This window comes from Aulonocara sp. 'chitande type north' Nkhata Bay, linkage group LG13 (assembly GCF_057382095.1).
Source record: "Aulonocara sp. 'chitande type north' Nkhata Bay isolate Kocher_YH1m ecotype deep benthic linkage group LG13, A_spYH_male_GT1.1, whole genome shotgun sequence".
In the NCBI taxonomy this organism is placed as follows: domain Eukaryota; kingdom Metazoa; phylum Chordata; class Actinopteri; order Cichliformes; family Cichlidae; genus Aulonocara; species Aulonocara sp. 'chitande type north' Nkhata Bay.
In genome coordinates this window covers 9,252,838-9,277,659 of record NC_141356.1, presented here as the reverse complement: position 1 = coordinate 9,277,659, position 24,822 = coordinate 9,252,838, and the positions used below count along the sequence as shown (strand labels likewise).

General features: G+C 43.3%; 1 protein-coding gene across 2 annotated transcripts in view; it reads right to left on the bottom strand.

The window, feature by feature from the left end:
- Positions 1–24,822, bottom strand: part of sipa1l2a (signal-induced proliferation-associated 1like 2, genome duplicate a) — a 79,441-nt gene that overhangs the window by 14,244 nt on the left and 40,375 nt on the right. Inside the window, exons 5-15 of one of the 2 annotated variants that reach the window (XM_086258593.1) lie at positions 22,545–22,719; positions 22,220–22,323; positions 20,303–20,460; positions 19,096–19,672; positions 13,590–13,864; positions 9,929–10,000; positions 8,010–8,261; positions 5,079–5,225; positions 4,053–4,156; positions 3,789–3,877; positions 1,456–1,829 (exon numbers count right to left, since the gene is read on the bottom strand). In XM_086258593.1, coding sequence (XP_086114719.1) covers positions 1,456–1,829; positions 3,789–3,877; positions 4,053–4,156; positions 5,079–5,225; positions 8,010–8,261; positions 9,929–10,000; positions 13,590–13,864; positions 19,096–19,672; positions 20,303–20,460; positions 22,220–22,323; positions 22,545–22,719 — 2,327 coding nt within the window. The remainder of the gene's footprint in view (positions 1–1,455; positions 1,830–3,788; positions 3,878–4,052; positions 4,157–5,078; positions 5,226–8,009; positions 8,262–9,928; positions 10,001–13,589; positions 13,865–19,095; positions 19,673–20,302; positions 20,461–22,219; positions 22,324–22,544; positions 22,720–24,822) is intronic. The other variant, XM_086258594.1, reaches the window with a different exon arrangement.

Below are 24,822 nucleotides of genomic sequence, written 5' to 3'. Positions count from 1 at the left end.
GAAAGTGAATCGTTTGTGTGTGTGTCTGTTTTTTTTGTTTTTGCCTAATTAGGATTCATCTATTAGCTGCAGAGATGGACCTCAGATTTAGGTCCATAAAAGACGTTAGGGTTTTGCTACTCAAACATTCTTCTAAAACACCCTAAAGACATGAGAGCTCGCTTTGGCTGGAGGCACAACACACTGCTTTTCCATATTCATGCCCATCTGTGCCACACCCTGCAAATGTGCTCCTGCTGCTTCACTGTTTGCTCAGATGACACTCGGGTGTCAAAGACCATTACATAAAAGGTGGGAAGCATCAGAGCAGTCAAGGTGATGGCATGGGCTCTTTTCTCATTTCTGAGTGATATCCTGGCACGGTTACTTCTTCATACCCCCAAACAGGTCAATGATCTCAACAGACTGGGGGACCATAATCCTATATGACATCAACAAATGGTCACCCGTGCTGCTTCATACAGACAGACTGAGTGGCTTCAGGGCCGACCTTCAATGACACCATTTCTCTTTCCCAGATGGTCCCAGGTCAGGTAAGGAGGACTTAAAGGATAGTGTGATGAGCCTCCTGATGTTGCCTCGGCCTGACAGCAACACCAACCAGGAGCTTTCAGCACAACTGGATGATCCAGACTGTGTGTCAGCAGAGAGGGGGCACGGCTGGGTGAAAAGGTCAGCTAACAGCCAGAAACCTTCCTTTTGTGCACGTGTTTGTCTCTGCATGTGTTCAACAGATAGTGGGCCTGAAAACATCTACGTGGTGGAATATAGTGGATTTTGCCGAGAGCCATTTAAAAAAAAAAGGGGGTGTTTGAAAGTTCACAAAGGCAAATCAATGACCCCAAAAGATGGAACTAAGCCACACCAGGAAAAACTATTTGACCACAGCAAAGAAAAACAGAGTGCTGTAATTGACTGTAAACTTTTTACCCCTTGAAAGCCTACTAGGAGCTTCTGGACTGAGAGGTTTTAGGTCATATTTCAGGCCTGCTTATAGAACAAAATGACTGTTTGCATCAGGAGTTACTGAGGGTAGTCTCTGCTTATGTAGCTACTATTGGGAAAACCCAGAAACTACTCTAATGGTCATAAAACCACATCTTTATTGGTATGCACGGCGGTGTGAAAAGGTCATCAAATGTCGTCTTTATGGGGGAAAGCGTTAAAGCCTGCTAGGAAGGTGTTCATGCTCCAGAACAACTTCAGCGCTGCGGAGCATGAATCCTTGAAGTCTATCAGACGCTCTGTGTTTTTCATGATGGATTTAGAAAGCACATTTTAAGACAAGCATCCAAAAATCTCACTTAAGTGCTAAATTTGTTTGAGATCTAATAACAGTTAAGGCAAGGTTCAGCGCTGCATACTCAACAACTTCCATTTAAAGTTATCCTTTAATTTGTAACTCACTCAGCCAAAGTCAATTGTTTTGTACAAACGAGGACAAAAATGCTGTACCTGGAGTGGGACGAGATCTCGCTCAGGTCCCCGATACTGCCCTCTGTCACATGGCTAGACAAAATGGCAGAAGCATAGCCCTGCGGTAGGTACATTTTCCCATGATCCTCTTCCGACGCTCCATCCTCGTGGTGCTCCGACACCCACGGGTGTCCCTGCTCCCCGACTCTTCCCTGCAGCAACACTCGGGCCCCGGGGGCCACGCAGGGATTAGTGTCTATGCCGCTGTCAGTGGATGCGCCTTTGATGTACGTGAGGCCGAGCATCTCGGGGTCCATCAGGTCCCCAGAGCCAAAGTGCTTATCGTCACTGTTGCTGGAGGCGTTGCTTGAAAGAGTGTTGCTACTTGAGTGGCTTGAGTTTTTATCACCCGCCTGGCACAGAGAGGGAGAGAGCGAGAGGGGTGAAGGAGAAAGAAACACAGTAAATCAAACAAGGTCAAACAGCAGCTGCAAATAATTCTTACGGATGCTTTAACATTCTTGCCCTACCAGGCAAGGAGGGGGTTTACCCATCAGGCTTCCTCACACGGTCATGTGTCCCTGACTGAGGCAACAGCTTGTTTTCTTGAGGCCCATTACACTGTCAAGTAGTTGACAGTAATATGTAGGCAGGAATAAAAACAGACTATGCTGAATGTCACATACTTTGCGTGCAAACTCTGAAATTGTGATACTTATTTGAGGAATCCAGATGATCATAAGCTTTGTTTTTTTAGCTCTTTTATCCCTCAAGCTCAAATACATTTAAGGTCACACCAACTTATTCCAATGTGCATCATCAGTTTCAAACCATGGGGATCAACAGCTACGCCTTATTTTAGAACGTAAGCCATGAATTGCAAAGGTTTGTTCTGCGATGTCACCTTTACTATGATTTACTGCTAAATTATTGATGCGGTTTTAGTCACAGCATAGAAAAAACAGTTGAAAAAGCAGGCTCAGTACATACAAAAGACACAACAGAGACTGTACTTTCTGAGAGTGCTTAGGAAGAACAACATCACACAGAGACTGCTGGTGTCTTTCTACAGAGCCTCCATCGAAAGCATACTAACGTACTGCATAGGCATATGGTACGCTAGCTGCACAGTGGCTCAGAGGAAAGCACTCCAGGGAGTAATCAACGCTGCCCAAAGGACAATCGGCTGCCCTCTCCTCAAACTGAAAGACCTACACAGTTCCCGCTGCCTCAAAAGAGCCCATAACATCATAAAGGACACCTCACACCCTGGACACTCCATGTTCGAACTGCTGCCTTCAGGTAAACGGTATAGAACAACATACACAAGGACTAACAGACTCAAACACAGTTTCTACCCAATTGCAATATCATGTCTCAATGCTACTAAAAGTAGATGACTTTCATTGCCCCTGTTGTCATTTGTGCCCTTGATGTTGGAATGCTTTCAGACATGTTTTGTTGGATGCGCTAACAAATTGATTGAGTGATTGATTGTTTGAGTGATATATCAACTAGGTCGTATGTTGAGTGTCTGTATGGGGCCTTAGGCCTGGATTGCTTGGGTGTATCTACGGTATGAGAATACTGTATTTTATATGTATTTCTATCTTTTATATCCTATCATTATAGTTTTTAAGTATTTAATTATAGTTTTTAAGTATTTATCTTTTGTGATGTTGCACTGACCAGAGACATCTTTCAATTTCATTGTACCTGTGACAATGACAATAAAGAATATTCATTCATTCATTCATTCATTCATTCATTCATTCATTCATTAATTAGAGATGTACAGTGCCAAGAAAATGGTTTAATTTTTTATCCACTTCCAACAGTGGTGGAAAACACCAAAACATGTTGTTTAGGTGCATTAGCCGGCCTCCAGCATCTGAGGAGAAAGAAAAAAGGAAGGCAGTGCTGGGCAAAATAACCATAAATCAGAGGGAGTGGGGAGAATATAGAGAAAGGAGAAACGAGGGGCTAAAACACTTAATATATTCAACCTTCAAGGAAAAGGTGTCCTAGAAACGCATGAAACAACCTGAAACAGTGATGAGATGAGATTTCCTTTAGCATGCTGATGAAGGGAAAGCGATAACTGCAAAGAGCGTCTAGAGGGGACAACATGAACATCTGCCCCAATTGAACTGATTGCAGCAAAGCCCAGAAACAAGGGCAATCTGAGCTCAGCCTGAAACAGTTGTGGGATATAGCAGGTCTTACACAGACTCTAATGCCAGCACAGCACACTTCAAGGCTGAATCAGACCAAGTATACGAAGACCTTCCCAAAAGTCGCAAATAGACTTCCAAACTATATTCAAGTCACCTGGTCGGCTTCAATAAAGTGAAAGTGGATCAGACATTTACCCTGGACAGCTTGTTGGGCGAGTCCTTTCCTCCTTCTCTTTGCTTCAGAGGGTTCAGGATCTTGGTGGAGGGGATGTGCCATTTGGCCTCTGTGGAGCCAGAAGTTACTGTTACTATAGAAGCAGATGGCATGATTCACAGACTGTATGTAAAAGATGGCAGCAAGATATGTGGACAACAGTTTGTGAGATTTGCTTTGGTTTCAGGATTGTTACACTCTTGCTATACAGACATGCATGTTAACAATGACTACTTCAGACTAACCTGCAGACCTAGTCCTCTCCAGGGTGGGCTCTCTCTCTCTGTGGATCTCTCCATCCCCTCCCTGGATGTCCCCTACCCGCTCATGCAGGATAGGGGAGGGACACCTGATGGGGGGAGAAAAAAAAAGAAAAAGGAGAAAAAGAGGGCAGGAGGGGGAAAATGGGCCATAAATTCGTTTTTCTATAGAGTGTGCTCTCTATTCAATTAAGAGAAAGGCTTCAATAGATTCACCACAGATGTACAGCAATTAGCTCAACATCATTTAAGGTCAAAACACTTGAGCTCATAATAGAATAAAGAAGCTGCCAGACAACGCTGACAAAAGACCTTTTTTCATTGGACTCAGCTTGCCGAGTGCTTTTTACCTCTTGACAAAAGGGTAAGAGCAGCAATTTTTTTTCAATGCGCGTCTTAGTTAAACCTTTTAGAGCTAATAAAGTTTACAGCAGATGAACAGAGGCCGCATTGTCTCCTGATCTCCGACAAAGCCCGGCAGATCAGTCGACATGTCTGCCGTTCTGCATCGGGGCAGCTCTGACAGGGCGCAGTGGTCCTCGGGTGTTCAATGCACATCTGAGGCCTCTGACAGAAAAGGCAGCAGTGGGGAGCTAAGCCTGTTGTCATGGTCTGTAACCACTTACAGACAGACGTCGGTCTCTCATGGATTCTGCTCATGTACAAGAATCAGCCTGACAGATGTTACGCCTGCGCAGTCTACAGTCTGGGCTGCTCCGTGACATCGTTATATAATTGACGAAATGATAAAGACCAACATGTTGAAAAGAACATTGTAAAAAAACAAATGACGAAAAAGCATGACGACTGGCCAAAAGTGCACTGATGATTTGGTCATTTCATGTGGAAAAATTGCTGTCATTTTGCAAAATTGCAAGTTCTCAGAAATCGTGCTGGGACTGATTGGAGCTGCATTCATTACTGTAAAACCGCATAATCCTGGAGGGACTACTTAAAAGGTTATTTCCAAAAAACTAAAAAAAAAAAAATGACACTGCTGTGGTCCTGTACCCATCATATCCAGGCTGCTGGGACCATGTGCTGCTGCCACAGGGCCCTGGATCACTGGAGGACGACTGGTTGCTGGGGGAACTGCGGTAGTGCTGGTCTCCCTTGTTACATGAGGTGACCTGGGGATTCTCCATATCCTGCACAGTTCTGCAGAAAAAAAGAGGGACAACAGACAGGAGTGGTTAAAAATGATTACAGATAGCCCATAATATATATACAGTTGTAGTTCTAATACCAACAGCTTATTTGTTTATAAAGTGCAGATAATATCCTAAAATTGCACTTTAAAACAAAAATAAAAAGTCCACAATGTATAGGGACATAAATAGAGGGGGGTATTATCAAATGATTGTTAAATGATCATCATCAAATTATCATTTGGAAGGACTGAATCTTAAGGGCATCATTAAAGGCTTTCAAAAAAAAAAAAAAAAGAAGAAAGAAAACTCAATGTGAGATAATCAAAGGAGCTTGCAAAGAAAAGCGTCTGGACTTCAAGAAGTCCAGACGCTTTTCTTTGCAAGCTCCTTTGACTACGATGACCTGGATGACTGAGAACCTTCACAGACAATGTGAGATAATGTTAGAGGAGGTAAAGGTGTCTCATTTTCAAAGGCAGAGAAAGAGGTTAATTATGGCATTAACCTCATTCAGCAATCCAGATGATGATTCTCTGTGCGATTCCTCATGCTTAGCTTATTACTGAAGTTTAGTCCTTTCACCTAGTTTGACCATCACAGCCTCTGAGCTAATACCTTGAGATAAGATGCTTTGCTTGCTTTTGTCTAGCCAGGAAAAACTTGTGGACGATACAGTGAAAAATACACACTGAATGTGACTTATGTCTGCTGCCTTCCCTTTAACCAGCACGCCAAATGAGGTAAGATGAGCGGACGGAAATAAGACTGCAATAACACAGGCAGTATGGCTTTCACATTAAAGCGTAAGCCAAGTCTTGTCGGTTAGCCTATACTCCTTATATCTGCTTCTTTTGTCCTTATACATTAGTTTGGAACCAGGTCTGAAATGACTAAATCTTTATTAAATGCAAAGCCAAGAGAGATTGTCACCTGGATCAGGTATTCAAAGATTGGAAATTTGCAGATAAGCGACTGAAAATGATCCGGTAGAGCTCTGATTCAAAAAATGCAAGTATAAACATTCACAAGGCGACCCAAATTAAACATCAACACTTTCTGCTTCCTTGTTCGGTTTCCTTTTTTCCCCTCCACAGGGAAATAAACTGTCAGTATCTCAGTTGTGCCACACATCATCAAACACTCTGGCCGGATCGCTGTTTTCTCTCTGGCTGTGTTAGTCAAGTGTCCAGCTAAGTCCAGGCACTTCAATTTGAGACAGAAGCGGCTGCTTTTCGTTCTCCTTTTTTCTTCTTCTCCTCATGTTAAGGAAAAAAAAAAATTTTTGAGGGGAGCGATCAGAGGGTTGGTCTCATTTGGCTGTGAAGCAGTCGTCATATTTTATGGTTGCAAGTCTAAATCCAGCTATACGTGTGATGAAATGGCGCTTTATCCGAGCTATAAAGATTCTCGCGCGGCCTTGCGAGACAAATGGGTCCATGCCCCCTCAAAGCCTCGTGAGATGAGTAATTTAGTGAGACCACCTGTCGGGCTCCATTTTTGTTCATTTAAATTTAACGGGAAGGTTAGTGATTCGGTTTTTGTTCAGACCTCAATCAGAGTATGTGGATTTTTAAAAAAGGTGCTTTTTAAAAATAAAATTAGTTGAGCAGCACAAACAAATGTCCGGCTAACTCATTCTGATTTATTCCTACAGATCCTGCGACTTTATGACACAGTCTCGTCTTCCTCCCTTCCCCTCCTCCTTCTCTACTCCCACTCCCTCTGGGGCGCTTCATATCGCGGTCTAGGGAAGAGCACTCTCTTTGTTTCTGCAGTAATTGGATGAGATGAGCGGAGCTGTGTCAGTGTCCCCATCACCTCCTCCTCAGCAGGGTGCAGGAAAAGGGAGGGAGTGGGGGAGTTGGAGAGTGAGAGAAAGGAGGAGGGGAGTGAGAACGGAGAGCTCCGACTGCTAGGGACTCCAGGCAGAGAAGGCGGCCATTATCCCAGTATAGTCAAAACAGGCAATACTGGACGGGCGGGTGGGTGGCGGGGAGTCGGTGTGACACACTGGAAAGGTTATCGTGACTGTAGGGGTTTCATTAGAGTGAACAAATCACTGCTTTACATGGCTCAATGGAGATGTCCAAAAGAGACAGAGCCGAGGACGGGAACAAAGTCTGAGCGCAGCCTTATCATCCAAAGGGAGATGAAAGCGGAGCCGTGAATTCATTTAACTAAAATGCGCCATTTATATGTATGCAAATAACCGAGCACAATAACAGCTCCTCAAAGTGTAACTGCAGCTCTTTTCTAAATAAGAAAGGCTGAGAGTTCAAAGATTTCATCTGAAAGGACGCCGTCTTTACACTGTCGTGTTTGATGACGAGCCTCCGTTTCTGAAAAACCTTGAGCAGAAAGTTTGTGTGTTAAAAAATTTTTTTTAAAAATGTCTCACAGGATCATTTCTTTTCTTAATTTGTTTAGTTAATGTTTTTTTCCCTTTGCCTTTTTGCACAACTGTGACATTATGTAAATTTGTCCTGGCATGTGTGCAATGCTTACACATGAAATATATGATAAAACCATCAGTGGATAACCACATTCATAAAGACCGAGTGGAGAAGCTATTTTCTTTCAGCGTGGATAACCATTTAAGCTCCTTTATTTGTATGTGACTCAATATTAAGCAGTGAACAGTGTTTTTTGTCATTGTGCTTTTGTAATGCAGCCTCTCTACCGTACAGTTATTCGATCGCCCATATTCAAGCGTTGCTTTCAACCCTTAATAAGTGCCAAATTGGGCATAGGCAAACAACCGAAGAAAACTGAAGTGGAGAATAGTGAGCACCTGGAACCATCTGGCAACTTCCTATCAAAGGAGGTGCTTCGCGGGATAGCTGCCTGGTGCTGCTGGAGGATCTGCTGACACTGCAAGCGGTCGGGGCCCTGAGTGGGCGAGCCTCGGGATAGCGCTCCGGCAGCCGTGGGCACCCGATGCCAGGTGGTATTTCTCCTGAAGGGCGTCTTGTACTCACACGGCGTACCCTCGCTGTCCACCTTGTACTCCACCATAGGTATGCGGTAGAGCTCGGAGCAGCCCCTGAGAGGAGAGGGGTGAGAGGGAACCAAGGGTCAAAGTTCATCAATGAACAGAAAATGACAGGAGATGACGTTTTAAGTTATGCGAATGATTAATTAGCAGGATTGAACCTATTAATTTGACCTATAACCTCACATCACAATATGTTAAATATTTTAATATTTTTCAGCCATGAAACTGAAAATTTCATAATAATCTGTGAAAACCAGGGTGAAGTGTTCTCACGTTGCCTCTCCAGGACCCTGCTGAAGCACACAAATACTTTTATTTACCCTGAGCCAGATCTTTAGACTTATATAGTGTTTATTTCTGCACTACTGACAACAACAGACCCACAAACATGTTCACACACATTTGCAAGTGTAAGCGGAGCACTAACATCACTTAAAATAGTTTCCCACCATTTCCGATCATTTTCACAAAGCTAAAAATCTGAGCTCGCCCGTCGGCCAGTAATGGGTATTCCCCGAATTGCTACACACTGGTAGCTTTTCGGTGCACCGTCTCCATCCACTTACTGCTAACATCAGTGAAGATCTCTGGGATGGACAAGGCCTGTGATGCCATTTCATGCAACATTAATCACCGAGGCAGCGGCTTGGTGCGTATGTTTGGAAAGAAGGGGAGGGATGGGGGTTAAAAAGTGGGTCAGGGTTAAAAAGTGTGAACACTCTGCTCACTCTCCAAAGGCATATCAAGCATGACCCTAATGATTACACTTGCCAACCCCCCTCCCCACCCCCTTTAAAGTCCATTTTCCAGCATCCACTGGGGAGTGGAAAGCTCTGTATACTTTTGCTGTGGTCATAAATGTATACATAGAAGGGTTTGAGGAGGGTGCACTGAAGGAAGGAGGGGGGAGTAGTAATCCTTCTCAGAAGGACCCTTTCATCAGTCTGGGCCATGGGTGGCTGGGCTGTGTTATAAGATATAACTAGAAGATCATCCTTTGCTTCTTCCTCCGTGTCCTCTCACATCTGGTTGATGTCACCGCCAGCTGGCCTCATTCATGATGAAGAACTACATCCTGCACATCTTACGGTGTACATACTTAATTGTTTTCACAATATGCATGCTGCATGCATCACTGGTTTGGTATATAGGACAGTGAGAGTATTGAGCACAAGTGAAGCTGTTGTATGCGTAAAAAAGCTTAGAGATGAGAACATTACCTCTTTACACTCAATTAGCTCGCCGAGGTCTTTCAATTATTGTTCCAGACACAAAAAAAGACCCAAAAAATAAAAAAGACTGCTGGTCAATTGTTTTTCAACATGGTTGGCACTAGCTTGATTAACTGTGTGTGTATATGTCTGTGTGTGTGACAGAGAGAGAGCACATGTGTGTGGTCATAATAGGTTGCCACACATCATTACTCTACAAAGAAAAGAGCTATCCCCCAGCTAACAGCTTGTCAACAGTGAAGGTCTCAGCTTTATTCTCTTGCTGTGCTTTTTGCTCCAGAATGACCAAGAAGTGACAAAGTGATTTGCCCATATGATCCAAATAATCTCCATCAGCAGTACAACTGCAGACTTAATGGGAACAGCCTTCATATTCATGTATAAGGAATGTGCCTCTTGTATAAAGGCGACCCGAGACTGAGTGTATAAATCATAAGGAAACGGCAGGAAACTGGTGTTTGGTCAACAGTTAGAAAACTTTACCTGGAAGCTGGTGTTGCAGGAGAAGCTGTCGGACATGTCCAGCCAGGCATGAGCAGAGGAGGAAGCGAGTGACTGGTGAGAAAAATAACCGTCTTTTTCCTCTGATTCCAAAAAGAACTGCTGCGCCTCTCTCCCAGTTTAATGTGAGTGGCTATAAATTATGCCACAATGGCCTACATAAGCTTAGAGAAAACTACACAACTGGAGACAATGCACAACTAAAAATAAAGCTCCGGGGGGGGGGGTACTTTGACAACAAAATTTGTTAGTGGGTGATTGGTGGAGAACATTCAGCTCCTTCAGCCATGTCACAATAGATCAGTGTGACAACCGGACCTTAGACCTGAGTCAGAGAGCTGTCAGTCCAATGACAGGGCCAGCAAGTGAGGGGGACATGCTAATCCATTCCCACAGTCATAGTCCTTGTCACGGCAAAGAGTCACAGAGGTCGTGACCTCCACCAGTGCTGTGCAGACTGTTGTCAAAGGGTTCATTAAACGAGGTGTGCTGAAGACTTAAAGATGAAAAAAAACCAGACTGATCTTTGCAGAACCCCCCCCCCCAACCCCCAACCCCCCCGCCCCAGCTCCTATGAAGAATGCAAGGGGATTAAGTAGGACAATTTGTGATGCAGTTTCTAGTTTCTTTGGGTTTAGTGGTGCTCCATCTTGGGTGGGTGCTGGCATGGGAAGTGAGAAATCCAGCTTTGCTTCAGTCCATATGAAAATCCACAATGACAAGTCTGATGGCACTACAAAGGAAAGGTCACAAGTGGCCATCTGAATGTCATCGTCAACACTGTGACACAGGCTGAAGACACCATTTCAAAAGTAAATCTTTGCAATTAAAACCTAAAACGACAATATGATATTAAAAAAAGAGAAACAAAAAGCCGGGACTCAGCCGGAATAAATTTCAGGGGAAAAAAATCCTTACTGGCCACGTAGCAGTTGATGTTCTGCTTCTATTTGTATGTCTTGTAATGAACATACATTTTAGTCCATATTGTACTGATCCTTCTGTTTATCCTTACATCTCTGATGACCGCATACCAAAACATACAATCTCTACCATGTTCTGTACATCGCATTCCTGTTTCAAAGAGCTAATCTTTTTCATCTTTTTCTCATTAGTTTTGATCCAAAGCTAACATGCTGAACTTGTTTAAGGCTTTTCAGAGTGATGATGGAAAAGCCTCTGGTACTGTGCTGAGCTATAACCACATCCTGCCCCCCAGTGTAAATAAATACAGTACTAGGTAAGGCTAATATTAGAGACATCTCACAGCTTCAGGCAGAGCAGGGTAAATCCATTTAGGGCATAAACAGCTTTAGGAGGTTTGCCACAAAACAATGCTACACTGTATAAATGATTCCTTGTTGCAATCTAATGTGACATAATCTTAGCAACAAGATGACAACATCACTCCTCGCCGAATCACAAAAATAGGAAGCCTAAACAATATTGGAGCGATTTAAAAAGAATAAAGAGGAAGCTCCTTCCAGCCACCGCATGTACTTATGAAAACATTTTTCCTTGTCATGGTAGCAGCGTGGAGCCAGGGTACATTGTTTGACGGTCATGAGACTCTTGTCCATTGTTGCTAGATTAGTCCTCATCTCTCTGGCCACGGGGGACTGACTGGGGCCTTCGGGCCCCCTGCTGAATTCCTTTCCTTTGAGATAATGCCAGAGAAACTGGAGCACTTATTGTTGACTGCAACACTTTAGCAACTCCAAGACGCAGCAGCGAAAAGTGTTGAGGGCCCTCGAGATTCTTCACCTGACCTCTCACCTCTTGATTTGTTGGGAGTCTTGGGAGAATATTCAGAGGAGCTTAGATGGAGGCGTTTGGTTCTCATGGGGGCGGCGTTGAGGAACTGTGTTTCAGTGGGGACGGGGAAGGCTCAGCAGCACTGACCAGTTTGCCGTTCTGCTGCTACTAATGCTCACTAATCTGCCAGATGCCTCTATTAGCAAATGCGATATATATGGGTCACACTCTGTTCATAACGCGTCACAACACATATTATACACATTTAGTATGACGTAATCACTGCACAAGCTTCTGTTCATTTATGTTTATTTCTAACCCCATTTCTTATTGGCTGTCCAGGCTCCCATTAAACAGTCACTTCAGTGGTTTCAGCTAAACCAAGCCAGAAGTCTTCACCTGGCACAGATGCCACACCAAAAGCTCTCTCTATCTCCATCCTGTAAATACTGCTCTGATAAGCTGGACACATTTGTGGAGACAAAACCAGTTTCGGAGGATGTTCCGTTTTATCTGCTTCTTCCGTCCCCGGACCGCGACGATGATTGCATCGTCGTGTATCATCACAGATCGTGGCGAGAGGCTTAGACGCCGGTTCTGCCAGAGAGGCTGCTCTGTTGGCTTCACAGACAACACACGTTAGCTCGCCATCTGGGGGAGCAAAAATGTTGCTCCTCTGTTGCCAGACCGGAAAGCAAAAGTTAACTACTATGCATGCTTTATATTTTGATGCACACATACACACAGCTGTTTAATCATATATTCATTCAGAACATTAAGCAAGGCTTGTCATTATCATTATTTACCAAAACACTCACCCATCAGGGATTTATCAAGATATTCACCAATCGCCACTTTACTTCATGCGTTTAGAAAGCACACAAATACAGTCAAAGAATGAAAATACACAGTGGTTCATTAACTGCTGTTATCTATGTGTTATTACCTTTAACGATTAGCTGGTATATTAGCATTACCTGTAACAACACAAACAGAAAAATGGGTTTGTATTGAAATATTCTTTCTGCACATTGTCAAGCCATTCTGTCGTGGCTGTCTGTGACAAAGTGGAACCAGCATTTTCCTGGTACATAAATCTGTCAGCCTGAAGCCGAAGAAAAACAAAGATGTCGAAAATGTGAGTGTGAAGGAGTGACGGATACGATTTCACAGTGCTGTCTGTCTCGCACAGACAAAACAAGCAGATGTGCTTTCAGAACAAGCATTTTACACAGACCTTCGTCTCTTCCCATCACGCACACACAAAGGAAAAAAAATCATTTGAAACACGCTCCCTCATTTATTTCAAGGGCGGTGGACTCTCTACGTGGGAGTGTGTCCCTAAAAAAGGCACACACTCCCATCCTAATTGCTGAACAGAACGTTGAGCGAGGTTAGAGAAAAGCCATCTACAAATGTGAGCTGTCAAACAAAGGCAGCGAGAGTTGAGCCATTAATCAAAAGCCTCTTCTCATTATCATTAGTGGGAAATGCTGACTGTCCGTGTCTGCGGCTCCGCAGGCCTGCTGAAGATTTCTCTCGCAACAAAGAAAGACTATCTCCAGAGAAATCAGTGGAGGACGACATCATCTCCGGTGCAACACAAACAGTATGTAAGCATTTCTTTATGCTAATCGCCTCAAACACGAGAGCAAATGTCAAGCTAATTTACACCACCTGCCAGGAAAAAAGAAGTAAACCAAACTACTTTTCTGTTATGGCTTCATTAATTTTGGGGGGAGCACCTGCTTCTGTCTCGCTAACCGCAGGACAACAGGAAACAACAACAGGAAATCTGCATTTGATTTTAAGTCATTTTGGCTTAATTGCTGTAACAAAAGTGTTTGCACCGAGGTGAAAATGAGACGACCAAAGAGTGAGGGTTTACCTTCGGGGAGTGCCATCTTCATAAGGTTGAATTATAACCACTTTGACGGTGACTGAGGTGCGCAGCAGGTCAATCATCTGCTCGTGAGTGAGGGTAGCAACGGCCACCTTGCAGATCTCCACCAGTCGGCTGCCCTGTCTCAGTCCTGCCTTCCAGGCGAAACCAAAGGGCTCCACGTCGGCTACGATGCCCTCGAAATTGACGTGGAAGCCGAGCTGGCCGAGGCCATTCCGGCGAAGTGTCATCTCCGTGGTTTCGCACCCTCTGGTGGCGATCTGGAAGCAGAATGAAAACGGCCGTTTTTATAATCTACGATAAAAGGCAGGTGAATTTGTATTTCACGGCACAGATCCTGAGCTTTAAAAACCGAAGGACTTAATAGATACTTTAGCTGGAAACAGAATGCAATACACATGACAGTGAGGAGATGAGACAGAGAGAAAAATGAATGATCTTAATATTCTTTAATAAGAGCCTTCAAAGCTAACAGAGTATATTCCAACAGCGAATGGTTTGCATCATTTGTAAGATGTGTGTGGGTTTTATTACACATGCATGCACAAGAAAAATACTATCAAAGCCTCCAAAGCAGAAGCAGAAGTCCTTAGGCAGCAAGCCTCCAGCATGTTTGTTTGGCTAATTCAAAGAACCTTTCAAACTTGAAGTTAATAAGAGGCTACATCGCACGGCTAACCGTCTTGCCAAAGAGCCGCACACAAATACACACTTGTCTCTGTGGACAGTAACTACAGTAGCTCTTTTCTTCATGCTGCACGGGGAACGCAGATCTAATTGGCCCCTGAGACACGGACATGTCCACAGAGCCGAGTCTATTAGGTAAAGTCAGTGTCAAGGGAGAAGTTTGGAGCGTAATATTTATATACAAATACATAATCTGCATCAACTGGCAGTTAATTAAAGCACTTTTCCCCCCACACCCAGCATGAAAAGATGACTCACTTCACCCTCTCTCGCCATTGTGCAGACTGCTGCCAGAGACGTGACACTTTCCCTAAGGATTCTTGGTGGACAGTCTCTGCTTGTCCAGTTGTGCTCTTGGATGAAAATGAAAGTTGGGTCTTGTCCAATTATGAGCTTACATGCAAATTAAGCTGCTCGCTTTGCTCAGTGGCGGCTTGGCATCATCCTTCGCTTTAATGCAACTCCAGTTCAGTAAAAGTTCAGGCAACCTACTTGCTTCAATGGTTTTATTTCAGCACAACACAAACACAGCAAAGTAAGTGGAGTAGTGGAGCACCTATTTGCACACTGATGACATAAAATGACTGACTACATTATAGCTACACTGCGAGAACACATTAGGACTACACGGTTTATGACAACGAATGGGGAATAAAACCTCACGCTACATCCAACGAGCTTTAATCACCCATTGGATTAGTCTCGGTTCAGTTGTGGGTGACTGCCTCCATTTGCTTCAGAGTGGCAACTAGCTTCAGGGACACATTAACACAGACTATGGATTGTCAACACTCCACACCAGATTCTCACGTCAGCAGAACCCCATTATGAACCATCATGCAATAACTGTCCTCTTAATAGGATACAACTGTAAAATTTCAGCAAAGGAGCCCATCCAGTAATTATACACAAACACAGTCCCTGCTTTATGTGCTAATAAATAAGAAGCCAAAGATACTTCGGGTTCAAAATCTAGAGAAAAGACGCCAAAAACTTAGCAATCATTTTAAATTTCCAAAAAGAACTGGAAATATGAAACATAAAAGTTCTCCGGGGTAAAGTCTGGACTAAATGGTTTGTGTATGAAGGCTTCCGCGTTTGGGACCATGAATCAAACACCCCTTTTTCAGAAATCCATTAGGCCTAAATAATAGCTTTCTAAATGCTTTCATTAGAGCCCTTTATTCAGTCCAACCACCAAATTAATCTGCTCAGGTTCTCCTACGAGCTGCTCAGATTCATAACGCTTGACTCTAAGAGTGCATCCATCATCTCACAGGAGGTATTTGTGGCCTATGAAGATACTTGGATGAGAAAAGGGACATAAAGTCAACATGTGTGCACGTCCTGCTGGCCAAACCAATAACAGACTAATAACCGGCCATAAAAACTACAACAAACATTATCAGCCTCAAATCTGTTGTAACTACTGTTGCCAAACAGTGTTACTGGCACTGTTCCTCAGTGATAGGTCTGACAGTCGGACACTGCTCTGACACTGATGGCACCGTCTGCATGTTTCTCAGACATGACAAAACCTTGTCATTCTACTGGAAGTGCGGACTGGTAAATCTGTGGCCGCTTTATACTTCAGGAATCGGCATCAACGTCATGTAGCTTCTTGTGTGATTCTGAATATTTTAGCTTAACGGAGCTCAGCAGCACTATGGGACTGCAGGAGGTTATCAAAGCTTTTACTTGTCTGTAACAACATGTATGACCTCAAAATGGTGCTAATGAGCACTAATTAAGAAGCTCTTTTATTGATCAACATGCTGCTTCTCTCTGTTATATGTGCCAGTAAAATTGCTTGTTGCTTTTTGGATTGTTGTTTGAATAAAGAAATAATCATAAAGGCTACCATGGCATTTTACTACCGACAGCATAAATGATAAGGAATCAGAAAATTGTTTGCAAATACAATTACAAGTGTTTAAAATGTCATCATATATCAAATAGAAAAGCAATATTTGCAAGGTTTGGATTAAAAACTTATAACTAATTTAATACATATTTAATCTAGATAAACACAATATAGTATTATAAAACTATTCCAAATTATTTAGTTCCAAAACATGCAAAACAAAACCCAACCAGACAAAAGAAAGTGGCATATGTGGCACCCGAGCAAAGAGAACATGCATCGTAAAAACTGAACATGCGGCCAACCAGCTCCGCAACCCGGAGAGCAGGACGCTATCACAAAGCTTTTAGTTGCGCTCTCACACTGGGCTCCTCTGTGTGTTACAGTTGGCAATCTGTTCACATTACATCACAGGTCGGGCAGCCTGTAAATCCCACCAATGAAATTTGATTCGAGTCAACCTCCAGGACATTTGGGAAAATGCAGACACCTTTGGGAACAAGTATGCCTGGTCAGCTTATACCCAAATAAATGTGCCTACAGCTTGCTGCTCCATTGCCTGTATCACAACACAAACAGCGATCCGTACTAACTTTATAATACTTTATAAAACTGGGCTGTGGAATATTAATCAGGAATTCCTTGGAGAAGTGGACAGAAAATGTGAGGGGAAATTAGCATAGCGAATGAGGAAGTGATGTCCTTTGGCTAATCACGAATGCTAATATATCCCGCTCTGTCCTTCCTTAAGATGAGTGTGTGTAGACGCTGAATGACATCCGTGTCCTTTAAAGAGTAATTATGGGAAAGACTTCTTCAGGTTCTGGTGTGGCTGTTTTTTTTTTTTGGTAAGGATATGCAGAATCTTTGTGCTCAGGTGCACATTTATTCATTCTCATTCAGAAGCTCTTCTGAGAGTCTCAGTTCATTGCAAGAGGTGATAATAAAAATTATCCGAGCCTCCTTTAATCCTCAGAAGAATCTGATCCTCATTCAGGTTTTTAGCAGGAAATTGGTTGTTACTTGTTGGCTGAACAACTGATTCGCTGGCTAGGGTCTGCTGCAAATTTCAAAACTGCTGATGCAACTGCCAAAAAGGGACTGTGCAGGATAAGTGCCGGAAAGCACACAGCCAGGCATGAAAAAGGTCAGGCACAGCTCAGGTTTGGATTTTGGGATTCAACCACGATGTTATTTAAGGAAAACAAAAGGCTGCCTGATTAGAGCTTCACTTAACAAATCATGGAAACTAGAATAGGAAAAGCAAGACCCTGCAGGTACACAGGAAGCAGAAACAAGGTGTCTGAGGACAGCATCTGGGCTGTGTAGCCAGGTGTACACCATTTTCAAAATTTCAAGACACCTGGACCCACATAGCCCAAACAGTAACACAATGTAGCTAAGCTAGAATTACAAAATAGGGATGCGAGGACTGGGACTAAGTGGGGAGCTCTCAATAGGAGTAAAGTAGTAGTATGAGGCCACGTGTCCTCTATTCTTAGTCTGCCAGACCCCCAAAAAATAAAACAAATTGCCTCCGTTTCCAGCCTTCCCCTTCAAAACTGGGTTGGTGTCCTGCTAGAAAGAGTCTCCCTGTAAACCTGCACCCAGACAGTCCCCATTTCAAGAACGCCCCAAAAAAAAAAAAAAAAAATCACATTTTCTCTAATCTTTCAATCCATTAAATGAACTGTCTGCGGTACTGAGCTGCTTCGGCTTTATTTATTTGGTCAGTTTTTGTGAAAATTGCGTGATATGTCATAGTGGTTTATCCTGATCAAGGGCAGGACATCTGCAACTGTGTGACCCGAACGGTCGCCTGTGCACCTCTGCCGAGTCTGTGATGAGCCAAAGAAAGCTTTCAACAGGAGGTCTGTAATCCTCTCTGAACTCTGATGGCTCTGCTTTACAGTTTCACATTCCCGTTAATGCACAATCAGAAAAAAGAAAAAAGAGGGAGCCGCCTGAAAAGCAAGTGAGGTTCGGGTTAATTTAGTGAGATATTTTCACTGCATGTGTGTGAGGGAGTGGAGGCCAAAAAAAAGGGGCCATTAAATCTCTGTTGCTCTGCAACACATGAGAATTGACGGCACGAATAAAGGTTAAATGAGCAACAGTTTTGCTGACCCAACCGTGAAAAACAGAATTAAAAGGTTTGTGGTCAAGCATTAAAGCTGCAACTGCAAGAGCAACATTTGCTGAATGCACCGTTTCACCGCAGAGCCCACAAGTATCCAAAGTACAACGCTCCACTGCCACATTAAAAGTAAACTTTCCTTCACATGCACTTCACTTTTTAGACACGTGGATTAACCACAGTCGCCCAAATAATGTATTTTGCAGGCAACAACATGCAGGTGAAAGTGCAGTAGCATGCACGGGGGCGGGGAAGAGGCCCTGATTGTGTTTTATGTGCATTGTTTACAACATGTTTAGAAAATGTGAACCTGTCTCTATTTCTAGTAAAACCCAATAAGTGCCATATCATCATTATTTTTGGTGCTGCTGATGCTTGGCTTTTATTTTTTAAATCTTACTGTAATTTGTTATGTTTATGCATTAGCGCCAACAGCTGCACCTTTCCGCGGAGCTATTAAAACTGTGTTACGCACTAGTAGTAGACAGCGTAATTGTTTTTACTGTAATGTGCTCATTATTTCAAAAATAAACTGGATGTCAAATTTATACAAAAACCCCTCAATTAAACAGACAGGGCAAACAGAATGAATTACTAGCTCTGTGAGGGGGGTGTGGTGTTGGAAACTGATTCATCTAATGTCTTTTGTTCTCTCAAATCTCTACATATGGTATGATTAGTGACACCGAAGACGAGGTGCTACAAAAAGGATCATCCCACTGGCTTTCTGTGGTCTAATCCAGCAGTTATTGAGAGCTTTGGGATGACAGAGATTATTCCAATGCAGACACGAAGAGATTTACCTCTAGTCTCTGCACCATCTCCCGGATGTCTTCTCCGCAGTTGTCGTGAGCAGACAGCATGACACACTCGCCCCGTTCATAGAAAATCTTAATGCTCATAATCCCTGAGGTCCACCCGATGACGTCGCGGCACGAACAGTTGAAGATCACATTTTTTGATTCCTCCTCAATGAGCACAATGAACTCATTGGATATACCAAGCAAGCAGTCAAAGTCCAGCGACTGGCCAAAGTCCCGGGCACGGACGCTCCAGGTGATCGCTCCCACGCTGAACAGATGCGCGTCCTTCCTGGGTTTCACCTTCTCCTTCTTCTTGCCTCCGAGGCTGATGAAGCTGAATTTGACAGCTGAGTCGATAGTGGCCGTGCTGACGAAGTTCTCGGCTAGGTCCTTCAGGTACTCCTGCCGCGTACGAGTCGCCATGGCCCGAAACTTCTCCGACTTGTGTGCTGCGTTCTCCCCGTTGATGACCTTGGCAAGCAGGAAGTCCCTGAAAACCGCAGACTTTGGAAAAGTTACAGACTTGGGAATAGGGGGGCCAAATGGAGGCACGTCTTTAGATCTGGACACAGCCACACTGGAAAAAAATAAAATGCGGGAGTGACAGTTAAGAAAAAGAGGAGCGTAGATATTGAAATGAATGAATAATGAGCAGGCGCTGAAATTATATGCCTTTTGGTAAAATTATTTCTGCTGAGACTAATCTTTCTCCCTTCAACAAATGCTATGTTATTAGCAAGAGTTGTCTTGACTTCAGAAACTCTTGAGTCGTAATTCATAAGTCATAATTTCAAGGTGTCTCTGAAGATAATAACTGTATCATCACTGAGCAGATGAAAAGAGCCCTGTGATTCTGGCGCATTACTATGAAGTCATAAGAGAAACCACAGAAATCACTGAGCAAGCTATTATTATTATCCTTTTAAATTAAGTGCTCTTAAAAGTTCACGCAGAAGAGCCACTTGACACAAAGACATCTATGAAAAACACATCAGAAGATCAACACGTTCGCCTAAACTGTCTCGAGCACACCATTTCGCTTCTTATCCCGTGGTGTAGCACTCTAATATTTAGTGGTTTGACTCAATGCCACCAAACTCAGATGTTTTTCTACTTTCTTCTACCCTGCACGCTTTTCTTTACCAACCAGAGTAAAAAACAGTTTTGGGAGTGCCTTGCAGGCGTGATGCATGCTTGTTCCATTTACCTGTAGCAGACGTTATCAGTGCACGGGTTGTGGACTTTGACAATGACAAACACATGCTGGAAATGAGAGCGGATGTTTTTTGGAGTGAAAGGAAGGGCCCCGGGCTCCTGAAACACTATGGTGACAATGTCATTGCCAATGTGCCTCTTCCTTAGCAACTGCAAGAGAAAAAGGAGAAATGGAAATTAAATTAGATAAAAGATGAACACAGTCAGGTTAGTTTAAGAGTACAGAAGTTTGGAAAACACATTATCGCTTTAAGATTTCAATTCGAATGAGAGCATGCGAGTGTTTTTCTGAACAAAGGCCAGCCGTGTGTCAGTTGCAGTGACTCAACAGTCACACAAAAACTTCTTTCTCAACTTAGCAAACATTTGCTAACATTAACCATGATAAGCCACCGATCAATACCAGACAAACTAAGGTGTAGCACCAAGTGCTCATATGTACTGGCCCTTTTATTACTTAGAAATTTTCCCAGCAAACCTTAAAGTATCATGCCTATATCCAAGAAAAACAAAGAATTTTGGGTGGCAAAAACGTCCTCATTAATGGACAGAATGGACATCTCTTATAAACCAGGAAATGATACAAAAGCATTTTTTTAAATGCAACAAGATATGATTGACAGCTCTGATAACAGCCATAAACCACATGTCACAGGACTTAAAACAATTGGGCCTCTGCACAATCTTGTGGCGTGTACGTCACGTTCTCAGTAGGACATGGTGTGGTAATTGAGAAAATGAGGTTGTCACCGTTTATGTTTCCTTCCCACACGCCTTTCCTTTGGAAACAATTTTTCAATCATAGACTCATGGGTTGCAACAAGCTTTGATACAACTGATGGTACAAAACCTGTTTAGCATCATTTTCCTGGATTAACATTTGAGCATCTTTATTACACTGAATGCAGGGACGGGGGGCATCAGTTCATCCCCTGCACGAAACAAAAAAAATCAATCCTTTGAGTAAGCTCTCACATTTTGCCCTTCTCCTCGACAGAATCACTGTTCCCGGTTTGGATACAGAAACTTTACTGGACAAAGGGATTTTTGGGTGGTAGAGATATCAACTAACTCAATTTAGGATTTGTGTGTGAAGGGCACATGTCCACTCAAACCCAATTTATACTGCTTGTATTGTTGGCCTGTGCAGGTCATTAACCCCCATTCTCTGGTTGGTGTGAGCCTGTCAGTCAGGGTCGGTGAGAGCCCGAAACAAGCAGGATTAGAGGGTGCAGGGGTGATTTGGAAATGATGAAGGGATGAACAGGTCAAGCTCTGCTTGGCCCTGCTGGAATATTACCACCAGGGATTAAATCAAACAGTCCCACTTTATGAAATACAATTGGATGAAAGGTAAAGAGAAAAAAAACACCACCAATCATATGTTTCTACACTCACTTGTTAGATGTTTCTGATGTTTTAGACTGTACATCCAGCCTCCATCAAGGTATTCTAATCTCTACAGGGTGGTGCCCACAGGTTGTATTATGGACTCAAAAAGTACAACCATGTGATCGGCATAGAGATTAATACAGTGAATGTCTGTAATCTTATCTTTAGAGGGCCATCGTTCAACAGTCCACTGCTACATCCACCTAATTCCACTTGTTAGCACGGACAGACAGAGGTCCATCTAATACCGCGTCTGCTTCAGCCCCTGGGGAAGCACTGATTAAAGTCCTACTATGGGGTACCGTCGCTATGGCAATGCTCGTGCTTTCAACTGATAGGTCATTACCGTGTCGAAATGAGTCTCTGGGGAAGATTGGCAGTAGTCAGGATAGGTGATATCCTAAAAGGAACTTGCTCAGGGATTTATTAAAGCTATTAGACATCAACTGAGTACACAGAAGGGCAAGCATGGTGGTGTGCTGCAGAAGATAGAGCCTGAAGGGTACAGTTTACTCACCTGCTGCCGGTTGTTGGGTGTGTAGGGGAGCATGGTGGACACGTGAAACATCAGCTCGTAGTCTTTATAGGTTGTGTAAAGAGAGTGCGTGCCTGTGGAGTCCGCTATAAGAGAAGACAGGGAGGTCAGGGTCTCAGGCCAGATTGCAAAATGTAACCGAGTTAGCTGATCTGATGATATCATAGAACAAAAATTAAGATTGAAGATGCACTACAGTCCCTGTAAACACATACAGCGGAGCATCTGCACTCAGCAGGACTGGAAATGTGTGGGTTAGCATTTGTGGATGTTTAGCTTGGCGAGTGTGTTGTGCATTTTATCTTACTCTTGTTATCCAGCTGAGCTCTGTACTTGGTGAAGCCTTTGAGGCGCACCCTCTGACCAAGCAGATCCAAGAACTCATCCAGCGCTGGGCCGGCACTCTCGTTGTTGTACATCTCTTCCTCTGTGCTCTGGCCAGCCTTGCAGTAGAGTACTCCCACCTTGTGCTGGAAGCTTAGCTGGAATGAGGAAAATAGACATAGACACTCAGTGAGTACCATTTCCTGTTGCTGATCGGTATCACGCACACCACACTCATACATACTGTATATTAAGCACTGAAAGCATGCAAGTGCCCACTTTCCATCATGTCACAGCTAATGTGAAGGCCTTCATAACCCTTCTTGGGGGGGAGAGAGAGCTGAAATCCCCTTTTGTGAAGCTAGGCTATGAACTCTCAGGAGCACTGTGCAGAGTATAAATCAACCTGAGCTATTAGCTGCTACTTAAGAGCAGCTGTGGGGCGACAAGGGAGTGGATTACAGACATACAGCAGAACAGTTTCGGTTTATGAAAGAAAACGGCATAATCTGCCAACAACAGTATTTCAATACTTTCTAATGGACCTCTTCCTTAGGAGATACTTTTGTAGCTGTGAAATACTAGGAAGATTGTTTAACAAATGTGTCTACATACAGATGTCTTGTTTATTGAGAAGACCATCTAAAGGCATAGAAAAGGGAGCCAAATCTCTCAAGTTTCCACCACAAGCGTTGCTGTAATTCAGAAATGTCTGATATGAACTCATCTCCTCAAGAGACAGGAAGAAATAAAACATCTGGAGTGATTCTCTTGTGAGATTAGTGTGAGAGCATCTCTCCACTACATGAGTTCTAAGGCTTACACCCTCCCAATGATAGCAGAAGATGGAAAGAAAAAAAGGGTCAAGGGTGGAAACAAATAGATGAGGAGGCAGCCCCTTGCGTTTGGCACCTGTTGCCCTTTATTCACAGCTTCACCTTCATCTTGACCCAGAGTCAATGTGTCGGTACGGCGGGAAGAAAGGGTTTCTCTGAATGTGAATGCTGACAAATGGTCTATATACTGAAACAAATTGGAATTGTCTTTTTCCTCCGTTACAGGTTATGATTTCCCGGTGTACTCCTGACACTGTTGTCATGGTGACTTCCTCCCATCAGGCAGTCTGTTCTGCACTAAAGCTCCTGCGGTTACCAAAAGCTATTATACCATCAAGCCCCATGGAAATGGCATGATGTGCAATGATGTGGCCTTCTGTCTTTTATCCTGTGTGATATGGACTCGCTTGACCTCCAGCTCCTCTTAACAGCCTAACCGATAGGGAGGGTAATCACATTAACCTTTGGGGCGAATTTGAAAAGTGCAAGCACACAGGACATATAACAAAGATACAGATGAGTAGTGCTCCTTCAGTGAAGCTTGTTGCATCACCGTCTGTGATGGCTCTTTTTGGAGTGGCATTAGCTTCTGTTAAGGTGGAGCTGTATCCCATTTAACAGATCTTGCCAAAAATCTTAGCAAAGAAAGCATCTCCAATTTTTCTCCATCTGTCCAGAGCTGCAGGGCGTTGAAAACTGAACTCCTGCTCATTCATTTAAACAAAAGCTGAAACTAAAATAAGAACGCACAAACAACAAAAGACACATAATGAGTGGAGAAAGAAATTGGGACAGTGTTTCCCCCGGAGAGCTCTGAGTGGCTCCTGAGGGATGGCGTGGTGTGACATATGTCTGCGCTGCAGTGTCCTGATGCAGCAAAAATCCAAAATGTGGCTACTTAAACCTGGCTACAATCACCACGCACCACTACACAAACATCTGCTGGGGTTATTGCATTAAAGTGTCACTACAGAAACTTCTCCAACTTTCAATGTAAGGCCAGGGGATTTTAAAAAACGCAGTGTTTGTAATTGCAAAGTTTCCTGCACTTATTCTTTGTTTATGCTATGAATGCGATCACTGCAGGGAGATTAGCTTTCTAGGTTAGGGAGAATATCATCTGTCAAACATAACTTAGAGGAAAAGGTCAGTAACTGTTCTCTGACCTCCTCAACGTTGTCATTACTGTCATGACACACTCATATTTTCCTCTCACTTTCAAATTTATGAGTATTACCAGTGCTTGTAAATTCACAACTTTCATTTTCTAACTGACACAGATAATAATAAACTAAAGAATTTTAATTTTCCAGATTTGAGTCTTTAGATTGAAACAGCAGATACGCATTGAAAAATCAATGGCTTACAAAAAAAACAAAACCTAATTTGTAAATTTCTTACTCAAGATCGCATCTCTAAATCTCA